We start from the raw sequence: 26844 nt of genomic DNA, 5'->3' as shown, positions 1-26844 counted from the left end.
ATGGCTACTGCGCATTGACAGAAATTTCACAAGTGACCACTCAACCAGTATATTCCCCAGGACCGAGCTCGTGATTTTTCTTCGCACAACTGCAGACATATTTTCAGCAGGATAATACCACGGTACATAATATTGCGAAATATAATATTCCTCTTCGAGGAATGACAGGTAACACTGGTTTCCTGGCTAGGACAGAACTATTTTGTGTCCTAGCCAACAAAACCTCCGTATTGAAATACAATTAAAGTTGAAATCTAATGAGTTACCTGAGAATAGTGTGATTTCACTAGTGCGGCAATGTCCGGTTCAATCTTCGTGGCACACATTATAAAGTGATTTTCAACTGATAAGCGATTTCTTGGCTTTGTTTTAATGCTTATCATGGAAAAGTGTTTTAATCCAGTCGCTTTTAGGAAGTTACTGTATCCATTATATCCAAGAAATGGATTGTACTATTATAGAATAGATGTGTATCATGTGATCTCTGCTATAGGTATATTAAAAACCCCACACAGGCTTTACAAACCAGAAGTTATAAGGGGGTCGCTGACAACAGGATATGATAAAATAGGAGTCGTAATAGGAATTAAGTTGACAACTACTGCTTTAGTCCAAAAGACATAACCCTGAAAAGTAAAACTAAAAGATTCCATTTCCCATAATTCCTTATTTACAATGTTATAATAAAGACTTTAAGTTAAGCAGCTATTGTTTGACAACTAAATTCTTTAACTCTCTCGCTGCCGAGTAAGATTGTAGTGAAGCCAACAACCTGTACGCCAAATACACTTTACCTTTCTGCCATCAGGATGTTTTCACCTTTATTTTCAACATAGTAAAAACCATATTTTTTTTCAAGCTGCCACGAGCCGCGTTTATATGTTTGAAGGAAAGGCCTTTTTTACTAGAATCATCACTCAACTTTATTGAACTCATGTCCACTAGTGGATCATACAGCTTAGAAGAGTAATAGGCGTGTGTACAGAGATATACGTACACGTGTATACGGAGTAGTGCATGTGGCTCACTAAAAACAGTCGGTGTTTCCACCGGTGGTACACGTGGCAGCGAGAGTGTTAGTTAAATTTCTGGACTATTTATTTAATAAAATAACTTACCTCTTCTATTTTGATTAGGAATATTTGGTGGATTTATAACATGTAAACCTCCTTTGGAGAACGGTTGAACATACACATTTTGGGATTTTGTACCATCAGCTTGGTAATAACCACCAGTGTCCTGATGGTATAAGTTCCCTTGTACATATGGACCACTCACATCTTGATAACTATAAGGTATCTGGCTGGTCAAGTGTAAAGTTCCATTTTCATCAGGAATGGTGGCTTCAGTCACTTCATAAGTGCCATCTTTGAGAGGAGTTTGGGAAGTGGGGTTGGTTACGTAATAATGGTGATGAAGTTCATTGGTATTAGAATATGGAAGTTGATTGTTATTAGCATATGGAATTTGATTTTTATTAGAATATGGAAGTTGATTGTTATTAGAATAAGGTATTGCTTGGGAATTATCATTGGGGTAATAGTATCCGCTTGATCCTTGTAAGGAAGTGCCTGCTCCTTGATAGTTGTCGTTTAAATAGTATCCGCTGTCCAATGTGTTGGAGTGCCATACGGGGTCATAAGCACCCGACTGCTCATTCTGGTCTTGCGACGCCTCATATTTTATAGTCCCTTGTAAATAATATGGTTTACGTCTGCTACGATATTTATAGTGATTATTCGGAGGCTTCTTGTAGTAATAATAATATACAGGTTTCTTGTATGTGGGATAACTTGGACGTGATTTCTTCTTCCACCAATCAGAAACGGCGTAAAGCAGGGCTAGTTTGCCTAACACCAATGCTTTCACTGCTAGGATACTGAGCAAAGCATATCCAAACATTCCAAAACTTACTGCTTTCGCCTTGACACCATTGAACGTAGGTATCAAGCTCTTGAGAAAGTTCCCTGGAACAGAAAAGAGAACTACTATTTTATTAGATGAAAAGTTCTCTTAAGGATTAATGTGAAATAATAATAATTAACATCTTTAAATATTTATTTATAATAGAAATTTAATTTTAATCGTAACAGTTTGGAACACTAGAGCCCTTCTAATTCAAGTGTGCCCCTGCTGGTGCTGCTGTCGTTATATGTTTTCCCTTACCTCCCTCAAAAGAGGAGAAACAAGTTGCTGGGACCGAGATCCTTCAAAAGTTGGATGTGAACGGAGTTGTTACATTAAATATTTTCACGGGTTTTGCTGTGCTGTGTCTTGTTAATCCTTCTAAGCAGCCTATGATCTTCACTCGCCAAAACCAAACGACTGAATGACAAATTGGCAACACAATCCAAGTCATTCACTTCTTTCCGTAAAGCAAAGGGAGGGTTTCTTCCATAAGAGGGCGGTGGGATGGGGCCGAAATATGTTTCACATGTTTTCTGAGAGCACACTTGAAATAAAAAAGCTCTAATCTGATTTTCACGAAGCTTTGCACCTCTTGTAAACAATGCAGACTGCAGTGCAGAAATGTTGCCAACTAATTAAGCAAAAAATGAAATGAAATGAAATGAAATCTTTGAGTTTTACGTCCCACGGTTATGCCGGTTAGGCTAAAGGAGACGGTGATTATGAGAAATGAATGAAATGGTGGAATGAAGAAAGTGGGAGGAAACGGGAGAACCCCGAGAAAACCCACGCACACGGTGTTTGTCCACCACAAAGTTCACTTGGCGGGAGCAGGGTTTGAACCCGGGACCCCATGCACCAGAGGTGAACGCTCTACCACTGAGCCACCGCGGCCCCACAAAAAATGTTATATGCAAATTTGTGCTAAGAAATGAATAAACAAATTGAAGGGGGAAAACTATGAGATTAAAAATAAAATGGCATCAGCTTGTGATAAGAGAATCAGGAACCATTTTCTCTCGTTTGCAGTGGCGTACGCACTGCTCTCCTGAATCTTTGAACTACTATATAAACGCAGACACGCATCAGGAGGAAGAAGAGCAGAAAGTTGAATTTCTTCTACCAGTGTAAACTACAACTAAAACTTACTATCCCCACTCCTAACGTTTCCTCTAGCTGAAATCTACCTAAAATGTTAGGATTCAGAGCCAGTATTACAAGATGACTTAGTGTTCCTAGTAGCAGATCTATGGTTGAATGGGTGGATTAAAGTTTATCATCCCTTCAACAAGGTTCTATAAGATTTGGACCTACAGCCGAACGAGTGATCCGAACTACATGAATTTCCTCCGGAAATCGAACGCAGATCTCCCGCCCGACGACGAGTACGCGGATCATATAGCCACAAAGGAGTTAATTATCAGATCTAGAAACATGTGCAGTTGTACTTACGACTTCTATTCAAAATTGAGCTCTCGGGGGGCCGCGGTGGCTCAGTGGTAGAGCGTTCACCTCTGGCACATGGGGTTCCTGGTTCGATCCCAGTTCGCGCCAAGTCAATCTTGTGGTAGACAAACACCGTGTGCGTGGGTTTCCTCTGGGTCCTTAAGTTTCCTCCCACTTTCTTCATTCCACCATTTCATTCATGTTTTCATCATCACCGCCTCCTTTAGCCTAACCTGCATAATCGTGGGACGTAAAACTCGAAAAATTTCATTTCATCTCATTTTAAAATTTAGCTTCTTGTACGTTTCCATTATAGGCGAGCGAGTGTTTAGAACAAGCAATTGTTCATTCTGCAAGAACTTGAAAACTACTGAGTTTACTTATTTATTGAATAGAGAATATAATTATTTCATTTAATATCTAATAGAAAAGTTACGCCATAAACTAATATCAGTCATGAGAGTATGAAGACTCTACCGATATCTTATTCAACAAATTCCAAGAAACTTTCTGGATTCTACATAGGAATAAAAACACATTATTTAACATGCACATAGTACCTCCTATTAATTTCACTGCAGCCAGAAAAAAATAAGACTCAAAAGTTATGAACATTCCTATCCAATATTATAAAAATTTTTAAATGTTGAAGATTCTTGTGTACATTATTTCATTTCTGGCACCGAATATTCGGTTTTTGTGTCTTTTAAATGGTCATTTATTCTGATCGCATTTTAAAAGCGCGATATACAAATTATAACTGAAAAAATTAGCCTCATATTACTTCGTAATGAATCACTAAAACAGGTTTTATCCTCTTTAACTTCTCTCTATCTCTCTCTCTTTTTTTTCTTAAATGACTATTTCCTCATCTCTAATGAAAGGTCAAACAAAGATCTGAAATACTATAAGGAACTTAATATCTTCAATAAGAACAGCGAATTCACTTGATTTCTCTTTTTCATTTTCTTAGCCCATTTTCATGAAATGGCACAACTGTTTGACAACCATTCTTTGTGAAAAACTGAAAAATAACTATGAGTTAGCAACATTGAAAATGAGACTAATAACAGTTTATTCTTCCATGAGCAAATAGTACACAATAAATTCAATGTATTATGGTAATTAATGTATTGTTAAGGCACAGTAAGAACATTTAGGTTTCGACTCAAAGTATGTATCTATATGGGATCGAAATCTTGAACCAAAATCGAATTTTTAAGAGAAAACTGTTACAACAAATGACAAAGCACACGAAGTGCGCGCCACAATTTAAAGATGTCGCCCAAGAAAGCCAGCAGGTTACCTGCTGCTCCGAGTTATTCTGTTAAACATAAACAAGGCAAACCCGTAAGTGCAGAAGGAAAGCAAATACTTTATCAAATGATATCAACGTTGTTCAATTCACTTGAAGAAAATTAAGACCTATAATAGCTAATTTTCATGTTCTCATAGAATATTTATTTACTTACTTTGTAGTACTGAAGTTAGTATTTGTACATTCGCATGCTATACAATGTAAGAAAGCACATCAATAAATTGAACTTAAGGGGAAAAGTACCATCTGTTTTTCATGGATATGCATAATGATTTAGGTAATTGATGAAAAAAAATAATCTCCCATAATGATAAATATGCTTGCTGTTACATACCAGCGCCATCTCTTTATCGTTCAGTTGATAATTTGACATAACTCATTGTAATTTCATCTATAATTACAGTTTGGAGAAAAATAACAATGTTCAGTTGCTCTTAAAGGAGGGGGAGATTATATAGTATTGGGTATTTTGTTTTATATCACGGCAATGGTGTGAGAGTGAGACGAGTAATGCACACCGCAGTAGCACAAATTCATGCACGTGCAGCAGCAGAAATATTGCGGGAAATAGACGAAACAATTTCCTCTTCACCAATCAGCAAAGAGTTGTCCGCGCAGTGATACAACATCAAGTTACGCGGTTTGTTTATGAAAGGTGCAAAGGACTGTGAAAAACGCTTTAGTGTATCACAAGACTTGTAGAAAGATCAGGAAATAGATATAAGGAATAATTTAAAGCATATATAAGTGTATTAGTTTACCACATTTAGTGTTAGTTTACAACCTTATATTGATATTAATATAACATGAACCACCTTCTATAACAATATGAAATTGGTTCATCTTTTATAATAATATTTCGCTTCCATTATTTCAGTTACTAGTAGGTTAGGTTTGGTGACTGTGTAGAAACTATATACTAGGTTAGATTTAGTTAGGTTAGCTGTTAATTTCTGATAATGATTAAGAAGCTTGGTTCATCAAAACTCCTTTATATATTCATTCCATTCGCGCGTTCATCTATCCGGAAGACAAAAAAATCTTTAAAAAGAACTATTTGATGAATCAACATCAGTTTTGGTCAGGATGTAAAGAATTACAAGTTAAAAATCGAGTTCATCGATGGAAGCGATATTCAGACCGAAAGTAGTAAAAATCAACCATTTCAAATTTTTTGGTTGAACACTATATAACAAAAACTGTAATAGATAGCGAGAAACAGTTTTCTGCAATCGATTAAGCATTTCATCTTCATCCTTAACTCTCTACTAAAACCGGAAGTGATAGAAATTCACTACAACTTCTGGTTTCGTAATTGAACTACAGAGACCAAATGCGATGAGAGATAGCGAGAAATAGTTTCTTGTAGTCGGTTTAACGTTCTAAGAAAATGTACCAACGATTTTCTTAACTCTCAATTATAATCAGAAATGCCAGAAATCAACCACTTCCAGTTGTCAGTTGATCCCCATAGAATAGAAACAGTTCTCGGAAGATGAAGTTATTTTAATTAAAGCGTTCCCAGAATATATTCCATTTCTACTCTAATCTCTCTACTAAAAACAAAAGTGACAAAATTCTGCTACCGGTTCCAGTTTCAACATTAATTGACAAAATATCACGCCATACAAATCAAACTCTTTCACGTGGTATATAAGTGACACAACTCCTTCTTTCAAAGTAGAAGGGTATTTTCTAGTAAGATAACAAAATCGGCCCTTGATCCAATTGGGTCGTTATTAACCCAAGATGTTAGCTTTGACCTAAATTAATCCCCAGAAAAGTTTCGACCCCCAACCCCACATCTTACTAAATTATTGTACTGTACATGCACAAACTTTAATATTTTTTAAATTCTGGTGGGGGTGGTCCAAATAATTTGGAAGTTTCACAGATTATAGATACTATGTAGGTGTAAATGTGAACATTTTTTCAAAAAAATCGATGCCTATTTTCTTGTCTTTTTGCCTGTTGAAACTTTCAAAAAATTGAAGAAGAAAATTTTGGAAAAACACATTGTTGATTTTCTAAATGTTGTAATACCCTTAGGTATAACATATATATTTTTTGTCAGGGTCTGAAAGTGATGACAACATTGTCAACAAAAACTAAAACTCGAAAAAACGTGTATTTTTCCCCAGGTTTTTGATCATTTCAGGACCCTCAAAGTGATGTAGTAAGCACAACGTTTCAGGCTCTGCACTCTTATTTATTATTGGGAAATTTAAAAATTCAACTTGATGATATCTTCAAACTCTTAGTTAGGTTTAATGCTTGAATTATTCAATTTTTAAGTAATTTGAGTTGTATAAAGTATTTTTTCTCTTTGCTTCTTTCTCCCTTTTATTAATATTTGAGTGTTTTCGGCGTTTTATAAACAAAGAAACAAATGACTATGATTATTATGACAAAATGGCGGCGTGAAGATACATTATCTGAGATATTTGCATCATAATATACATTTAAATGCTATTGTTATTTGAAATGTCAGGAGTGTTTGATGGAATACTATTTATGCTAGTGGTCCCCACCAAGCGTGCACTCAGAAATGTTTGCTGGGAGGGATCCCATGTATTTGAGAGGGTTCAATACATCTATGTAATATTGCAACTGTCTTATTCTGCACCCGAAAAGATAGCCTCACTACTGAAAGGGACGTTAAACTAAAAATCAACTCAACTCAACGATAAGTAATTGTTAATAACTGCCAACTGTATTTTTAGAAAAATGTAGAACTTGATTATATTTATAAGAAAAGAAAGAATATAGATGAATTGTAAAAGTCAATCTTTAACGTACTACCATGAGCAAAATAAATGACGCGTCTCTTTATTTTGAAGTTTTTTGAAAATATCTCCGTTTTCTTTATATGTTCGAAATTTCGGAAGGTTTCCCCAGCAGGACAGGTTAATAACAAACCCGTTTTTAATATTTGTGTTAGATATTAGCTTAAAATAAAGAAATTAGAAGCAAAAAACATTAAATCGACAGAAATCTCGAGAATTACCAACTCTGCTAAAGTGGGAAATTTTCAAGAACACGAGGGAATTCTGCATTTCAACACGAAGCAGCGACATCTATGTCATTGAGAGAAATCTGGATTAAATCTACAAACTAAACTTTTAACGAATATTTCTAGTATGTCTTATTATATGCATTATCTGCAAACTCCAAATATATGAATATATGCTAAGTATTGACATAAAGATAGAGCAAATAGTGGAAATTATCTATGGAAAAGGACGAATTGGTAGGACGATCGTAATGAAATATCGTCTTTACCGGAACAGGCTCAGTTCACGTAAATAAACAAATAGCTCAGTTAGTTAAAGCAACGAGTCTGGATGCTGAAGGTAGCGGGTTCGATCCCAGGAAATGCCGTTGTCATTTTTATCACTACACTACGGTTATTTTATTTATTTTTTATGTGAGAAAGAATCAAATTGTAACGTATGTGTAAAACTCATGACGATACCAAAAAAAGAAAAAATGCCGTTGTCGCACTTGCACTAGCGTCCCTATTTTTGTTTGCAAACAGTTTCGTAATTATTTTCCCTGTGCTCACTGCTCACCATATGCTCGCTGGCGCATAACGAATGTTTCCCAGTAAATGTTAATTCTAATTTGGAGAATTTTATAAAGTTTCACAATATTTCTCACTAGATAGTCTTCTATCTACGTGTTTGGATATTTTGATAACAGATGTCCCTATTAAATGTTTAATTTTCCCTAGATGTTTAATTACGGAAAAGTTTTACAATGTATTTGTATTGAATTGAAATTGTTTTGAATTTACTACATAAGGTAAGTAGACCCAAGGAGGAGAACTCAAGTAATTGATATTCTACGTAAAAGCAACCTATTGTAGAATGATGATGCTTCTTACCTTCAGCACATAATCTTTACGTTAGAGAGTCAGACAGAGAAAAATCCTGTTTTTCCTCCTCTATGACCACCCATCTTAAACCTCTACATATCATTGTTCGTCTCACAAAATTTCGGTGCTCCAAAAACATTCAAATAATAATAATAATAATAATAATAATAATAATAATAATAATAATAATAATAATAATAATAATAATAATAATAATAATAATAATAATAATAATAATAATCCTGAATATGCCATCCTTACATAATGTAAGGATATCTTAGTTTCCTAGTTTAAATCTTAAATATCTTAGTTTAAAATGCTTTCTTTAGTACTTATTTGAGCAACCATGTAGGAGGGGGTACGACTTTTTATTTTGCCCCTCTCATTTCAGTACCCTTCCAACAGAAAGTAATTTTTGATAAGCAGGACAGACAAAATGAATAAGAAATATATTTACAGCATCCTCTCCCCTTTCATGATTGGAATATCAGGTAATATTTTTTATTCTACGAAAGATGGCCCTGTGCGGTTAGGGGTAGGTAACTAAAAAAATACCTAATATATAGCGCCCCTTGATTGTAATATTACCGCTTCTTTATTTGTACGAGGGAGCCCCTACACAATCAAGGGTGACAAAAAGAATAGGAAGAGTATCTATTGATTCCAGTGGTGGATCCAGCACGAACTCCTGGGGGAGGGGAGGGGAAGTGAAACATTCTTTTGATGATGTGAAGCTGTCACAAATTACCACTTAACTAAACTAAACAATAGTGGGGGGAACCGGAACCCAGTCAGTTTAAATTGATGTAAAAGTTTAATTTTTGGCTTCATATTAAAGTTTTGGTTTCAAATGAGAGTTTCAGTCCAAGTGGTCAATGATCAAATCTCGTGGGGCTCTTCAGTGTAGGCTAATACGGCCCCCTTATGAGAAAAGGCAAAATTATTAACATGTTTATAACTTTCGAATTTTTCGTCTATTTTAAAGAAATATTTTGCTTCGTATTAAAGTGTTGGTTCCAAATGACAAATTCAGTCCGAGTGGACAATGATCAAATCTCCGGGGGGGGGGGGGCTCTTCAGTATAGGGGGCTACGGCTCCCTTATGGGAAAAGGCAAAAATATGAAAATGCTTATAACTTCCGAATTTTCCGTCTATTTTAAAGAAATTATTGACTTCATATTAAAGTCTTGGCTTCAAATGACAATTTCAGTCCGTGTGGACAATGATCAAATCTCGGAGGGCTCTTCGGTGTAGGGGTTTCGGCTTCTTTATGGGACAAGATTCACGTAGTTGATATTGCAAAATTGTTTTATATATATAAGTGGAAACTTGCACCATTTGGTTAATTTTACCTCTTATGTTTTGCAGATTCATATTCCAAGCAATAGTTACTCCGCAGAGCTAAAAGAAGGCACTTACTAGTTTCATTAAAATGAAATGTCTTTTATGATAGGAGCAGACGAACGAACAGGCACCCAAACGTTGGTTGAGTCGTACGGTTGAAACTCGTTAAGCTGGCTTCAATTATTATTATTATTATTATTATTATTATTATTATTATTATTATTATTATTATTATTATTAAAGCTTTTTGCTCCTAATTTAGTTATTTTACTTTATTATTTAACGAATATATTGAAAATTGTCAGACACGTATGCAGTAATTTATTTCGGGAGGGGTCCGACTTCAATATTAGGATAAATTAAAATAAAATTTTAAAAGATAATCCCCCAAATTAGTCTAAATTTACAGAAAAGTTGGGGTTTCAGAGGGGGTCCGGACCCCCTGGACCCACCTCTAAATGCGTCCTTGTTTGTCAGTAACATTTCCTCATTTTAAAACCCTCAAAAACTTCGGATAGACTATATAAAGGAAAACGAGTTATTTTCGATAAAATATCACTTCAAGGAGACGCGACAGTTTATTGCACATGGTGGTATCCAACGTTCACAAGGGCAAGAATTCCTTCCCTTTTATTCTTTTGCTATTGTGCTGTATCGAAAGGTCAGGTTTGTAACATATTACTCCTACGAACAAGCATGACTGGCAGATAGGAATACTGAACACAACTCCAGAGAAATGCATGCTGAACTTACGTTTATAGCTACGCTTTGGTGATTTGCCCTCAAGGTCAATCGAGTGGTAATTCAGTTCCGTCTCTGTTCTTAAGCCATGTTCGTATTACTTCGAACAGTTTTGATAATGGAAAGCATGCCTCTTAATATAACAGACTTCTTTCGCGTAAGAAATCGAAACTCAGAGCAACTAGTCTGTAAGAATTAGGTTGTTAGTTTGTTAGGAGCCCAGTACGAGTAAGGGTTTTTATTACTATTGTTTTCATCTTTTTTATGTGAGGAAAAATCAACTTTAAACATCAGTAACTGTCGAAATTATTTCACTAACCGATCACTTACTGAACATTTCAAACACGTCAAACCAGTGGCATAACATGAAGGTTAACCTCTCCTCCGCAGTCCTTAGTTATGCGTCCGTACTTTCAAGGGCGGACTAAGGGCCCGGCGACTGCCCGGGGCGCCAGAGAAAGAGGGGCACCAAAACGAGCCTCAAAAAGAAATTTTATAATGTGCTTTCTACTGACGTTTTTGGTTTATATTCTTGTAAAGTAGTGGCAATTATATGATCTTTTTCCATTTCACTATGGAAGAAGAGAGTTTCATAGTACTAAGGGGGCTGTATCGAAAAATTGAGAGATGGCATGTAGAATAAAGAGTGCCGGGAATTAAGTATTGTTTGTTTGTTTGCTTGAGTTTAGCGTTCCACGGTTATGCCTTAATGGGCAAGGGAGATGTGGATACTAATTATAGTGGAATCCGAACCACTTTTATCGTTCAACAGTAATCCACCGGGAATTGGACCCGGTACCACAGAAGGCAGGCGTGCTAGCCACTAGACCAGGGGGGTGGAGTTGGTATTGTTTATAGCGGGCCATATTCTTTGTGAAGTTTTCCTAGGTAAGGATTTCTTTTTGAAAATGGGTTTAAAACAGGGGCGTCATTTAGGGAGGGCAGGGAGGGGCATTTGCCCCCCCCTGAGTTTGAGATGTATATAGATTTTATCATTAGAATAGTAGTAAATCAGTGAAAAACGCGAAATTTTACTTACATCAAGAGGTCTTGCCCCCCCCCAAAGCAAAATCTGAAATGACGCTCCTGGTTTAAACTATTAAAAACACTATGATAAAATGTAAAATATAGGCTACTACTAGGGGAAGGGCGCCAAAAAGTCACTTTGCCGGTGTGAAAATTTGGCCTGCTCCGCCCCTGCGTACTTTCTGTATACTTTTTGGCCTTGCAGCTTGTGCGGTCCCCACGCCACATTGTTGCGGGGGCGCTATTTACGCCTACCCTTCGAACGTAATTCAATAACGGTTTAAGAAATTCTACTATCAGCGTGGAAACGGGAATATATTTTTCTAATAGTCCCATAGAACTTTCACTCAGAACGCCAGATGCAATTTTTCAGAGTGGGCTCTGGCTAAGTAGAAGGAAGATCTGTTTTCTAAGTAAGTTCCTTTCAGAAAGTTTGCTATTTCTTTAACAGTGATGTAAATAAACATACTCATCGTTATTAGCTCGACATCAAACCATCCTGGACAAATCCCTCTAGAACAATGATCGGCAAAAGTTATTCTGCCTAATTTTATAAGCGACTCAAGGGTGAAACACTTGTTAACGAAAGCAATGTTGTGTATATACTGCCTTGTTTCTGACAAAATATAAAGTCTTTTGTAATCTTTAGACACTTTTCCTATTCTTTTTGTCACCCTTGGTTGTGTAGGGAAGCCTCGAACAAATAAAGAAGAGGTAATATTACAGTTAAGGGGCGCTATAAATATATTAGATATTTCTTTTGTTACCTAACCATAACGGCCTAGGGTCGTCTTCAGTAGAATAAAAAATGCTACGTGATATTACATTCACGAAGGAGGAAAGGATGCTCTAAATATATTTCTTATTCATTTTGTCTGCCCTGCTTCTCAGAAATTATATACCTTGTGTTGGAGGGTGCTGAAAAGAGAGGAGGGGAAATAAAACGTCGTGCCCCCTCATGCATTTTAAATTTTGTGACGTGGTTGCTCAAATTATTACTAAAGAAAGCACATTAAACTAAGATGTCTAAAGTTACAACATTATGTAATGGTGGCATATTCAGGAATAATAATAATAATAATAATAATAATAATAATAATAATAATAATAATAATAATAATAATAATAATAATAAATATGAATGTCTTTGGAGAGCCGAAATTATGTGACACGAATCATTATAGGTAGAGCTTTAAGATGAGTGGTCATAGGGGAGGAAAAACAGGATTTTTCTCTCTCTGACTCTTTAACGTTAAGATTATGTGCTGAAGGTAAGAAGCATCATCATTCTACAATAGGTTGCTTTTACGTAGAATATCTATTACTTGAGCTCTCCTCCTTCGGGCAACTTTGCTTATGTAGTAAATTCAAAACAATTTCAATTTAAGACAAATATTTATAGAGAAAATTAAACATTTAATAGGGAAATCTGTTATCAAAATATCCAAACACGTAGATAGAAGACTATGTAGTGAGGAATTGTGAAACTATAAAATTCTCTAAATTAGAATTAACATTTACTGGAAAACATTCGTTATGCATCAGTGAGCACAGGGGAAATAATTACGAATCTGTTTGCAAACAAAAATTAGAGACACTAATGCAAATGCGACGATATTTTCTCTCTCTCTCTCTCTTTTTTTTTTTTTTTTTTTTTGGTATCGTCATGAGTTTTACACATATGTTACAATTTGATTCTTTCTCACATAAAAAATAAATAAAATAACCTTAGTGATAAAAATGACAACAGGGATACGAACCATCTACCTTCGGTATACAAACTCGTTGCTTTATCTAACTGAGCTATTTGCTTTCTTACGTAAGCTGAACCTGTTCTACAGTAAAGACGATTTTTCATTACGATTGGGCTAACAATTCGTCTTTTTCCATAGGTAATTTCCACTATTTGCACTATCTATACGTTAATACTTAGCATAGATTCATATATTTGGAGTTCGCTGATAATGCATATAATAAGACATACTAGAAATATTTCGTTAAAATTTTCGTTTGTAGATCTAATCCACGCTTCTCTCACTGACATAGATGTCGCTGCTTCGTGTTGAACTGCAGAATTCCCTCGCGTTCTTGAAAATTTCCTACTTTAGCAGAGTTGGTAATTCTCGAGATTTCTGTCGATTTAATGTTTTTTGCTTCTAATTTCTTTATTTTAAGCTAATATCTAACACAAATATTAAAAACGGGTTTGTTATTAACCTGCCCTGCTGGGGAAACCTTCCGAGATTTCGAACATATAAAGAAAACGGAGATATTTTCAAAAAACTTCAAAATAAAGAGACGCGTCATTTATTTTGCTCATGGTAGTACATCAATTTTCTTTGTTAGAAGAGTCTACATATGTGAGTTTAGTTACGAAATTTGGGGAGGGATCCACACCCACTGCGCCTCTGGCCCCCCACTGAGTTGAAGCTAACTAGGAGTAAGAAAACCCCTTGGGGTAATAATTTATTCACGCTGGATATGGAATTCTCACCTACATTATTCACACCCTCTATTTACATCCGCTCCAGTCCCCGTAAATTAACGGAATGATCCTGCATACCTTTCTCAGGATCACGATTAATTAAAGGGACCAGGGTAGCTCAGTGATAGAGTGCTTACCTCTGGTATGTGGGGTCCCTGGTTCGATCCCCTTCCCAAGTAAGTTTGTGGTTTTGGTATTGGTACCCTGTTTCCTCCAACTTTCTCATACCATCAATTTTCCCATCATCATTCACTTGCTTTAATCCTCCCCCTTAGCCTAAAGGGCATAAAGTGATACTTTATACTAAAGATTTCTATACATATTTTTACGATTAATTCAAAGGAAAACTCTAAGTGTCATCGTATTTAAGCGTTAAACTGAACATATAAGAATGTCTACCATATTATGTAAATGAAAAAAAATATTAGAAAGTCTATCACTTGTATACTTGACCACAAATTGATATTACAATATAGGAAAAAGTTGATTTGTCAGTTTATTTTCGTTTACTTTCTTTCGAACGCAAGAAAGCGATACTTCTTACATCCTTCACATTTTCTGCTCGTGTGCTCATTACGAATTTCTTTCGACACTTTCATTTATGTTAAGGTAGGTTATTTATTACTATGGGTGTTTCGCGAAATTCACAGCAATGATTTTTGTCACGGTATAGAAAACTTTGTTTGTTCTTCATTTTTTTTTAAACAATAATACATAAATTTTGTTATGTACTCCTAATATCTTTACATGGCGTTTCTAAAAGAAATCTGACCGTGAAACAATGCATTTACAATAAACAATATTGACGTGACAAGATATAGCCAAGTTTGGACAAGACATGCCCAATTTAGATACATATGTCTTACTGTCTTTTAACATTCCTTGTGGAATGCATAACCATCCTGCTTTGGAGCAAACTAGATGTAATATATATTTTTATTAGAATAACTCTAGTTACACTTATAACAGGGCGAAAAATTTCAAAGTCAGACGCACTCGCCAATCCAAAAATGATGGTTGCCAGTATCTCTCACGTACACATTATGAAAGTCCCCCTTGCCCTCACGGCCTTTGGTTTGACAAAGAAATTACATCAGGCTATAAAATTCCAAATTCAGATAAATTAGATTCGGGATAATCAATTTTGAATTGAACAATTCATATACATCTTTAAAAATATCTTACCTTAAGACTTCACTTTTGTGTCACGCCCCGGAATGGCGAATTACAACGTTATGAAAACTTCACTTTCTATGTCCGTTGTAAAGACTTCACCTTCAGTGTTTTCTCTCACTCAATGATAGTTATTTTGGTGCGAAACAGAAACTGCGCAGCCCTGTGAGTTTAGCCAAGAAACCATTCCTACTGAATACTAATCGCCAATGGCGACCTGGCGACCGGAAATTTTGCGCCCTGCTTATAAGATTGTAACATTAGTAGGCCTACATCCATTACCATACACGATAACTCTAGAACAAAAGCGAAAAATTGAATTCTGTTTCTTACAATAGATAGAATTTATGAGATTCCTTTCAGAAATATATTTAAACCATATTTATTATTGAAGTATGTTTATTATTGGATTTGGGATCTTTAATCTTTGATAAATTCTCTTCACTAAGTTCGTACAAACCACTTTATCAATTTATGAATCATGTAATACTAGAGCAGTGTTTGAGATTTAAACCTTGGGTGAACTAGTGTTGTCTGCAAGATTCATGAAATTACTCACCTCTCCTCGAGTCTCGTCTCAAGAGCGAGACGAGAATGCTCTAGTTTCTCATCTTATCTCGAATTTTAAAATATGCATTTCAGCTCATGAGCAACACTAATTTTAATTCAGTTTCAATTACATAGAATTTAAATTACATTATTATTATTATTATAACTATCTATCCATTGCAATTCCAAGAAAAGATTTTATCTAAAAGTATTAGTAGATTAAGAAAAACAGAAAACCGGTAAAAGTTATTTCAGTTTAGTTACCTTTTGCTGATGTTTATGCACCATACGCTCGACCTGGTGTGGAAAAGAAACGCACAATAGCATATATTTAATGTAGGATGTTGTTCTTCGCAAACATCTAACAATTTTGGAATAAGAGACAATCTTTCTAATTGGATATGGCCAAAACAGTTCCATCTACAGTAGAATCGTGAATGAAATTAACTAAATTTATCAGTAAACGTACGAAATATGCTTTTTCCCCTTTCCTTTGCATTTTAAGAAGTTTGATTGACCAAAACCTCTCCAGATACTTACTCTGTCTATGGGAGATGCAACGGTGGCTGAGTGGTAAAACGCTTACCTATGGCACGTGAGGTCCTTGGTTCGACAACCGGTCAAGTAACTGTGTAGTGAACATCATTTCATCACATCATTCTTATCTCCGCCATTCTGGAGGTGGCATTGAGGAAAGCCGAGAGAATCCAGGATTAACATTTTAAAAAGCTCGGTTTTTATTACCATCTTTTTATTATTGTATTATTTTATTTTATTATTATCGTTATTTTTTATTAAATTGGATTAAGTACAGAAAATAATTTTTACTGTATAATTCATATTAAGTATGTAGTGATAACTTAGGAAAAAGCTTAGTAAAAACTTTAGGGTTTCTTAATAAAATAACTTTGTATACTGTTAGTTTATATATATATATATATATATATATATATATATATATATATATATATATATATATATATATAAGGCAGTAGCTGAAATGCGTGAGATAGGAGCGGGTATGAGAATATCAATGATCAATCAATCCAGGATGCAATAAAAGTAATTACGCCACTGTCCGTAAGCACAATCGCACGCGAGGTACGCGAAAGAAAATGGTCGTTCTTGGTGACTTAACAGATAGTAGAATAGTTAATAGATTTACATTTTTCCGTTGATTAATTGTGAAAAAAATTTGGAAGCATTCTGTGTTTTGTTGAAGTAGGTTAGTTTAGACTAGATTGCTGTTGATTAAGAAATGAAATATATATAATATTTCAGTTCAACGTCCCACGTCATGCCCTAAAGGCTAAAGGAGAGGGATGACTTAGGTAAGAGAATGATGATGAAGTCATGAGAATCAGTTTAACGTCCCACGTAATGCAATAAAGGCTAAAGGACAGGGATGACTAAGGTAAGAGAATGATGATGAAGTCATGAGAATATGTGAGGAAACGGAATACACTGAGAAAACTCACGAACACGTGTTGTCCACCATAAGCTTACTTGGCAGGAGAGAACCAGTGACCCCACACACTAAAGATAAGTGCTCTACTACTGAGCTACGGTCCCCTCCTTCCATGCCGGTAGCCAGCCCAAAAGTGTAGAGGGGCCCGGCTGAATTTAGGAGGGAACCGATCCAACCATATTATAGTTCATTTGCAAGCGTGCCGTGAAACTTTTAGGGGCAGCAAAAATTTATGAGGGTTCGGCCCCCCTAGACCCCCCTGATACAGACCTGCCTCCTTCGTTGATTAGGCTCTGTTACAATGAACGATGCTACTAACATGCAAATAGAATTTGAACTATGTACTCTCAATCACAATGTGTTGATAGCTTTATTATTTCTGCAGAGTATTAGATATTAATTTAATAATGTATTAGGTAGATGAAGTAAATTGTTATGAGTGAATTAACTTAGTTGCATCGTGAAATGGAATAATAGGAGCTTTCCATGCCGAACAAGTAGACCAAACCATATTTATCTTGAAATAACTTTAATTAATTAATTATTATTATTTGCATATTCTTGAAGTATTTTTCATAACAGTTCCTTACCACATTATAATATTGATATTCTTAATCAACCATAAAATTCTCTATGTATTAATATTCTCAAATTGTTCCGACCACTATCAAATTCTACATGTCAATTCGTATCCATATAATTATGTAACAACATGTTTCCATATCATGCAATAGAGTTAATGTACCGTAATATTTGGTAACACAAGGGCAGAAAAAATGGTAAACTTTCTCACAGATAATAAAATATAATTTAACAACAAATATTACAGGAACGTAGAATGATATCGTATTTATAGTCTCATAGAATGCGCCTTAAATGGTTGTCGAGAAAACTAAAAATACCAACCTGACTAAAAATGAATATGTAATGTGTGCAGACGGTATGGAACATCATTAGTTATTAACAGGTGTCATTAGTTACTATCATGAGAGTAACAAGTGTCTTTCATTAGTTATTAAATTACTATCCATGAAAAACTAAGACCGGAATATAATAATGGATGAAATAGTATTAAATCCTTAACACATAAGACATTTGATGTGTGAGATAACACTACCGAATTCATGAAGTCTGCAAGAAGAAAATATATAATGACCATTGAAATAACGTTAGGTATTTGAAAACTACAATCTTAAAAGCGAAACCAAATGTGATAAATTTCAACGTATATGACATGATACAAGTAAAATACAGTTTTTACTCATATGTTACAGTTCATTTTCAACGTAAGCATCATCTGCTATTACATTTGGAATAAAAAGGCCAAATTTCTGCTGTGCGAAACCCTTCGACTGCCTTTGTCACATTTGCCGATTTATGCCACACTTTTGGTCACAAGATAAATTTAGTGAAAGTTTAGTGTTATAAGTGTAGTGAAAGGCCGACCATTATGATCATAGATTTAAATACTTGGCTGAATTCCTTAATAGTATTGCTTCAATGGTCTTAAGAGAGAATTTTCAGTTGGTTGTAGCAAATTATTTAAAGTCACGTATAGGGGTACATTGAAACCATATATACTACTATCCATTTCATAAAGATAGGCCCCTGACTTCGCGGTGCTGCCGTGACGTCCAGTCAAAACTTATATTTCATTGTCATACCTCGTTGGAATTGCTGGAATGTTGTCTTTTCAATACTTAAGATATAAAAATTTTCTTTGTACTATGTAGTGAGAAAAAAAATAAAAATTAATGAAAAAGTGCGTATTTTTTCGTACTTTTTTGGTAGATCAATGTTTATAGAGCTATATCTCAGAAAAGAGATCACGTGAAATAATTTCCTGTGTACAGTATGTAGATGTATCCATTAACTGTAAGATGTGAAAAATTCAATTTTCATCACTTGATATTTTTTGTGTAATTAAAACAAATGTACGACGCTCTGATCTCCTTTACCATGGTAGGTAGAGAAACGTACAAAACACTGTTCGAAAATTTGGAAGTCTAGTGTTCCAAATATTTGGAACTATAAACAAAAAAGGGTTTAGTTGGTAGAGTATTTATTTTTTTAAAAAAAATGTTTACTTCAACATATTCTCTGCGTTAAGCGGTGAGCCATGTTGCAACCCAATCTTTAAATTCCCCGCGCTTATATGAAGAAACAGCATACAGTAAATGGAAGACCGGCAACGCTGTCGTGCACTGTTGTCGCGTTCAGGAAGCTTGTAGCGTGAAGCCTACTTCATACAAATGTAATAGGAAAAGTATTTATTATAACCTTTCACAACATCATAAAAATATTAATGCATGCACACTTATGTCCAAAATTATTGTCGCATGTCTATAAATATGTTATTGTAGGAATATAATTTGATAACGAATTCGCCTGGTATTTCTTATAATGTTAGTATCTGTATAATCGGCAAAGACATGTATGTGGCAAATTTCATGTCAAAAGAGCAGTAAATAAGAACAATAAAACGAAACTAAAATGTTCTTATCCATTTAGGAACATTTTGTTTTACTCATGCTAATTTTCGTATTCTTTTCCTATGAAATTTATTACAAATATACATTTCCCGACTCTACATATAGTATCAGTATTAAAAGTACCCTGCAAAATCATTATCAAATTATATTCTTACAAGAAGACAGTTATAGATATGCGACAATAATTTTGGACATGAGTGTACACATTTCAATGTAATCGAAATAAAACGTTGAAGAAACACATCCAAAAACTCATCTCTTAATCTACTTACTTCATTCACTTTCGTCATGGCTTTGTTGACTCATCGCTGCTCCTGCTATCTTCCCTAATATTTATAAACAATGGCTCCATTTCTACCTCAAGATCTATCAGTATACACACTCTACAGCTTACGAACATAGCCTTGGCAATCATGTGTTCACCCAAGTTCTGCGATCAATTCCCCTGCCGAATGTAACACAGAATGAGTCCTTTGTTTTCTTTCAACGAAAGCAAACAATGCAATGAGTAGGTGACGAGGGCTGCATTTGCGTCTAATCACGTCGCACTGATTAAATCTTCAACACTTCCCTTCGGTTCGTAGGCGTCAAGAACTTCCACACACACTCACATCATATGGGTTCATTGCAATGAAACGGACGAATGGGCATTTATATTTTTGTGAGTATATCTTGTGCTTTTTGACTGAAAAAAAATGGATATTCCTTCACGAGCGGCGATATTACAAAAAGAAGAGGCAAAATGTTTAGCGATAATGAAATTGCAGAACTGATGAATGACTCCGACTCAGACGGTTATGAGTTAGTAATTAATAGTAAGGACATTGATTATTCTGTGCTCAGTGGCGTATCCGGGAGTGAACAAGATAACTCTGTTTCAAGTAAACCTGAAGCTGCGCCGAAAAAAAAAAACGCGTCATTCCTATTCAAAGGCAGATTCTAATGTAGCTTGGAGCTCTTAGATCTGAAAACAGATTTTCTGTGAAGTGTAAACTCAATATTACATATCAACTAAGGTTGTATCATATAATAAACTTTGTGCATGTTCTTGTTTCTGTGCAAGTGTATTTTGTACTGCGTGCAATAAGTGAAAAACTGACAAAAAGCAACAAATTTTCGAGGACCATCACATGCAAATCCAAACAAGATAAGAGTTTGTTTTTCTAATTTTGAACACTTGGTACATTTACTGTATATCCTGTTAATTTCTAAGAAATTGGTTTAAAATCTGTGGAGACATTACATTTTAAAAATATCTCTAAAAAGTGCCGGACAGTGTGCGTGACAAGTTTAAATACCCGTCCGGCTGAGAGTCTATACGCGCCAGGAAAATGTGGCAACGTAGCACTCCGTATAAACTGCGATAGCGAAGGGCGCAAAGCAGAAATAATCATAATGTCATATTTGTGATTGTTTATCTTTTAAAACAAGTCAAAACAGTTTGGTTGAAAAAGCTATTTTAAGATCTTTCTAAAAGTTTTTTCAGATTGTTAATATACCGCAGCAATTCAGAGATAATGATGTCCCACTTTTTACTGAATAACAAGAAAATTACTACGTGTTGAGTAATGAAATTTTCAGAACTTACAGGTAATAGATGCACCTACATATCGTGCACAGGAAATTATTTCATGTTATCTCATTTCCGAGATATAGTCCTATAAACATTGATTTACCAAAAAAGTACGAAAAAATACGCACTTTTTCATTAATTTCTATTTTTTTCTCACTACACAGTACAAAGAAAATTTGTATGTCTTAAGTATTGAAAAGACAACATTTCAACAATTCCAACGAGGTACGACAATGCAGTATAAGTTTTGACTGGACGTCACGGCAGCACCGCGAAGTCAGGGGCCTATCTTTATGAAATGGATAGTAGGTAACATTGCAGTTAGAACTTAATCGGGCAACTCCACTATTTGGTGTGTACTGTAAACGCGATGTCTAAAGATTATCGCAAATGAACTGATTTTGCACTTAAAAGTTTATAGTGTGTAGCAAAATTTTTACTTACATGCACCCGACAACACTGCTATTCATTTCTATGGGGCTATTTGAAGCAAGAGATATACAAGAACAATTCTCGAACTATTCAAGACTTGGAAACGAACATTCGCAGTGCCATTGAGAACATTAACACTTCTAATCTTCGTAAAGTTTCTGCCAACCTGGTGAAACGTGAACCAGTGTTTGAATCTAAACAGGGGACACACGTAGCATCCGCTGTAGAGCTGGTAACTCATTTCTGATAGTAGCAGAGTTGGCGGGTGCATATAAGTAAACGTTTTATCATGTTAATTTCAAAGTTTGTTCTTCAATTGTTTTCAGGAATTGCATAATGTAGACAGATCCTTAACACACCTTTTGATGCACTGAAACATCAGCAAAGTTGCCAATTCAGACTGTCAATTTATGAAAACTACGATTTCCCTAGGTCCCCCTTACAGAGGCCTCATCGGATTAGTTATCGGTGGAAATGAAAAATCCTTTTTTTTCTGCTCCATAGTTTCCAAGCTACTCCAACTAAACAAACTGAAAATTAAGGACAGAACATCCATATGTATGAGTCATGAGTCAATTTACATGTTTTGCAAAAAAATTGATTTACACCTTCGGTTACATCTGGCAACACTATGTGGTTCCTAGTGTACTTCAATCGTTGCTTCCTAGATTAAAAATATATGCATGAACAAGGCTTCATTTTGGTATAACAATTATTCGTGTATCACTTCAGGTTCAAAAGTTCTACTATCTCAAACTCCGGGTTGCATTGTATATTGGACACCCTGTATAACTCTTAGGTCTTTCATAGTACTTAGGATAGACAAGAAGTACCACTTATTGTATAGGTAAAGTTAATTTAATTTTCTTTCCTCGTGAAAGATACAGATTTGCATTTGAGCACATTTAGGACTAATTTCCACCATATTTGAACTCTGTAGATCCTATTGAAGTTTCACGCAGTCATCAATTGAACTTACTTTGGAGTATAACTTGAGATCTGGGTAAAATGAAGAACTTTAGAAGCTTCAAAACACAGAGGAATATCATTACTAACAACAAGAAACAATAGGGAACCTAGATTGGATCCTTAAGGGACTCGTGATAAAGTATTGAACTTGAAAATAACAAGTAATGAAAACATCGTCAACTGGAACTCTCTCCAGCCCTCTGTTGGAAGAATTTTTTGTCATGGAATTTAATATTTGTTTTTTTTAATGCTATTTATATGTTGATGTTATCAAGTTCAAAATAAACAAGAATAGCACTCGATTTCAATAATTCTTGTTTTCATTAACTTTTACGTTTTAAGTACAAAATCCATTCACTTTTTTAAAAAATGACATAATAGTAACTTCTTTTTTCTGACATTCCATATTTAAATCTAGAACTACAGAATAAACTCTGGTTGTTTCTCATAACACACTGGAGAAGGGGGCGCCTTGGAATTTTCGCCCCGGGCGTTTACAACCCATCTGACGGCCCTGTACTTACCTATATATATATATTTAATATAAAAAAAAACATTCTCCAAAACGAAATACACTAAAAGTATTTTCAGATTCAAGTTAATTTATGAGCATTTGAAAATACTGCTGGTAATTTCCACTAGTAAACTTGATTCTCAATTGCAAAAACCGTGGATCAGTGGTAGAGCGTTCACCTCTGGTGCGTGTTGTCCCTGGGTCGATCCCAGCTCGCAAAAAGTGAGCTTTGTGATAGACAAACACCGTGTTCGTGGGTCTTCTCGAGGTTATCCCAATTTATTCATTCCACTGTTGCATTCATTTCTCATCAACACCGTCTCCTTCACCCCTAGCGGCATAATCATGGGACGTAAAACAGAAAGATTTCATTTCATTTTTTCACAACTGCAAACAACTGTCAGTGAAAAGTTACAGCTACTTAAATTTCATTAATCATAACACTAATGTTAAATATCATTATGAGAATTACCTAACTAACTACCTCTATGGCCTATGGAACCCGCAGGTTCAATGCCGCGTTCACAAAAGCTCTCCACTGACTTCTATCCTTAGCTAACTGCATCCAGTTTCTACTTTGTATTTCAATCTCTGCGAGATCCGTCTTAATATTGTCCTCCCATCTGCACCTAGGTCTTCCTAATGGTCGTTTTCCGATTGGTCTTCCAGTCAAGACTTTGAAAGCGTTTCTACTTTCTTCCATTCTAGCTACATGACCCGCCCACCTAAGCCTCCTAGACTTGACGACCCTAACAATGTTGGCTAAACCGTATAAATTATGTAGTTCCTCGTTATGAAGTTTCCGCCATTCCCCATTTCCGTACCTCCTGGGTCCGAATATTCGTCTCAGGATTTTGTTCTCAAATACTTTCAGTCTATGTTCTTCCCTTAGAGTAAGTGACCATGTTTCGCAGCCATACAAAACAACAGGCATGATTATCATTTTGTATATTTTAAGCTTCAAATTCCTCGACAGAATTCGCGACGACAAGAGATTTTGAACCGAATAGTAACACGAATTCCCTGCTTTTAGTCGATATTTAATTTCTTCGTGGATATGATTTTCGTCTGTTAATATTGACCCTAGATATTTGAAACTATCCAAATACTTTCCTACAATTGCAAAGTAAAATGTTAATATAACGATACTTTAAATATATTTGTTTATTCAAGAAAACTATATTTAATCTTTAAAAAATTCTTCTTTTTCTTCTAATTTTTAATGTCAAATCTAATTTTTATGCATTTCCTGATGTTTGTTATTGATATTTTTGAACTCTTTTAAAATGGTAGTAAATTATAACAAAAAAAAAACTTGCTTAACTAACGACAAATTAAATGTAACACAGAACAATCATAAAAAGTAAATCAACTAAATGAAAACTGAAAAGTTTTGTAACGAATCATGAGATGAGTTGAACGAAGTGAACCAAACGGTTCATAACAGTTCGATTCTCAAACAAAGCTCTAGTATCTTGCAATAACCACAGGATTACAATAACTTCTTACTATCCTATTCCACTGTCATTGTACGATCTATTACGTCAATTATAGGTGCTTAAACATATGCTTCGTGCATTAAAGAATTGTATGTAGAATAAGTAGAAATGTTCATAAAGTTCTTAACTAGGTTTCAAATCGAAATGATAATATTGTTTTGTACAAGCACACCTGACCAACTTTAGTCTCAATCAACTCTGTGAATTTCCATTTACCACTTCACAAAGGCTACAATTTTAATGCTAAATACTCTCCTTTGGGGATACCTACAGACGAGTTTTAGGGTACGGAATGTGCCCATGAGAATATTTGAATCTCTTTCTGTTAAAAGGGTGTATGTGCAAGAGACAAAATTTTCGAGAAATGACCAAAACTGATTTCTCACGATTGTACATGGTTACTGAATGTTTATTGGCCAAATAGGATGTAACAGCAAGATATTGTTAATCTACTTGCACCACATACGCCTTTTTAACAGAAAACACGGTTACGGAAAATGTGAAACCAGAGTTTTTCTGAGATAAATCTAAAAATTGTAACGACAAAGAAGAGAGTGTGATCTTAAGGTGGTCTAACACCAAGGCCGGTAATTGTATGCGTAAGTGTTTTTCGCGTTTGGAGTGAGGAACCTATCTTAAGAGACCGGGAATGCAAGGAAGACGAATTGAATATAAAACCTTTTAATGGTAGGATTTTAATTTCCAAGCTACGAACTAGTACAAACCAGCATTATACAATGTAGGGAAAATAAGCAATGCATTATTAATCATTGTCCTCAATGTTACTGATTGTACGGTAGAATGAGGTAACTGATGTTCATCTAGCACATAATCCATGCACTTTTCCAAATCTTTGATCTTGTTCATCTTCAAAGGAACAACTCTTGTTGGGTTCAGTTTAGATTTAGAAAGTAATACATTTTTTCATAGTGTTGAATGGCATAAGAAAAGTATGTTTCATTAGTCCATGAACACTTAAAAGACCACTACATACTACTGGTTTGTCCGTAGAATAGATAAAGCGTTTAAGGTTGCTGACCCCAAACGATATTTTATCCTATCTATGTTTGTTCCTTGCCTCCAGAGACTCTGGATTTTTCTTGTAGTATTGTGACCACTATGACAAGAAATCGATAAAAATCTTCACCACTGAATTCAACTATTGAATTTATCTGACATGCTGCTGTGAATAATCAACTCGTCAATTCATGTACTGTGTACATACGATGATGTTTCCGCATAGCTCGTTTTATGATGGCAAAATCCTGGTCACATGAAAGGTAGCTTTGACCGCGAACAGGGAAAATTTGTTGAACACATTTGAATTTCTTTGTGTCAGTTAGGGCCAGCTAAAACTGTTTTACATAGTTTTTATTTTTATTTATTTATTTATTTATTTATTTACAAAAACAATTACCAGAATATACTTGGAGCTCATAATATCTTAGCTGCAATGCCTCCAGATAGTGCAAGAGCATTGCTATTCCTGTGTAATGTTCTTCATTATTACGCTCCTGCTCAGGCCCGTATCCAGGGGGGTCTAGGGGGACAGGCCCCCCTAAATTTTTGCTGGCCCCCTAAACTTTTCACGGTAGGCTTGCAAATGGACTATAATATGGTGATAAACTATATGGTTGGATCGGGTTCCCCCAACTTCAGCCGGACCCCCCCCCCTACATTTTTGGGCTGGCTACGGACCTGATCCTGCTTCCTTGGTTTTCAGTTAAAAGGGCGTGGATTTACGTCCTTACAACAGAAAATGTAGATTTCAGTGTCTCATGTTTTCAACACGATTTAAGGAACAAATGTTCTTTAAACACAATCCGTCTGTCTCTGAAATTCTCACTTCTTTAAAAAGGTGATAATCGTAAAAAAAAAAAAAAAAAAATGTTACAGTCGCCCTTTTAACAAAAGCAGTTCTTATGGGGCGACATTTTTCAATCAAACTGGGGCATTTTAAATTTGGGGGGGAGGAAGGTACATTTACGGGAAAGAATAGAAATTTCGGGGAGGAAGAAAGGCAAATTTG

The 26844-nt window shown here is 35.2% G+C and overlaps 1 protein-coding gene across 2 annotated transcripts in view; it reads right to left on the bottom strand.

The window, feature by feature from the left end:
* LOC145666879 (uncharacterized) overlaps positions 1–26844 on the bottom strand; it is a 58723-nt gene that overhangs the window by 10119 nt on the left and 21760 nt on the right. For both annotated transcript variants that reach the window (XM_081734463.1, XM_081734462.1), the window contains exon 2: positions 1119–1985. In XM_081734463.1, the coding sequence (XP_081590589.1) occupies positions 1119–1985 (867 nt within the window). The remainder of the gene's footprint in view (positions 1–1118; positions 1986–26844) is intronic.

This window comes from Thermobia domestica, chromosome 12 (genome assembly GCF_964235325.1).
Source record: "Thermobia domestica chromosome 12, izTheDome1.hap1.1, whole genome shotgun sequence".
NCBI lineage: Eukaryota > Metazoa > Arthropoda > Insecta > Zygentoma > Lepismatidae > Thermobia > Thermobia domestica.
This window is presented reverse-complemented; position numbering and strand designations above follow the sequence as displayed.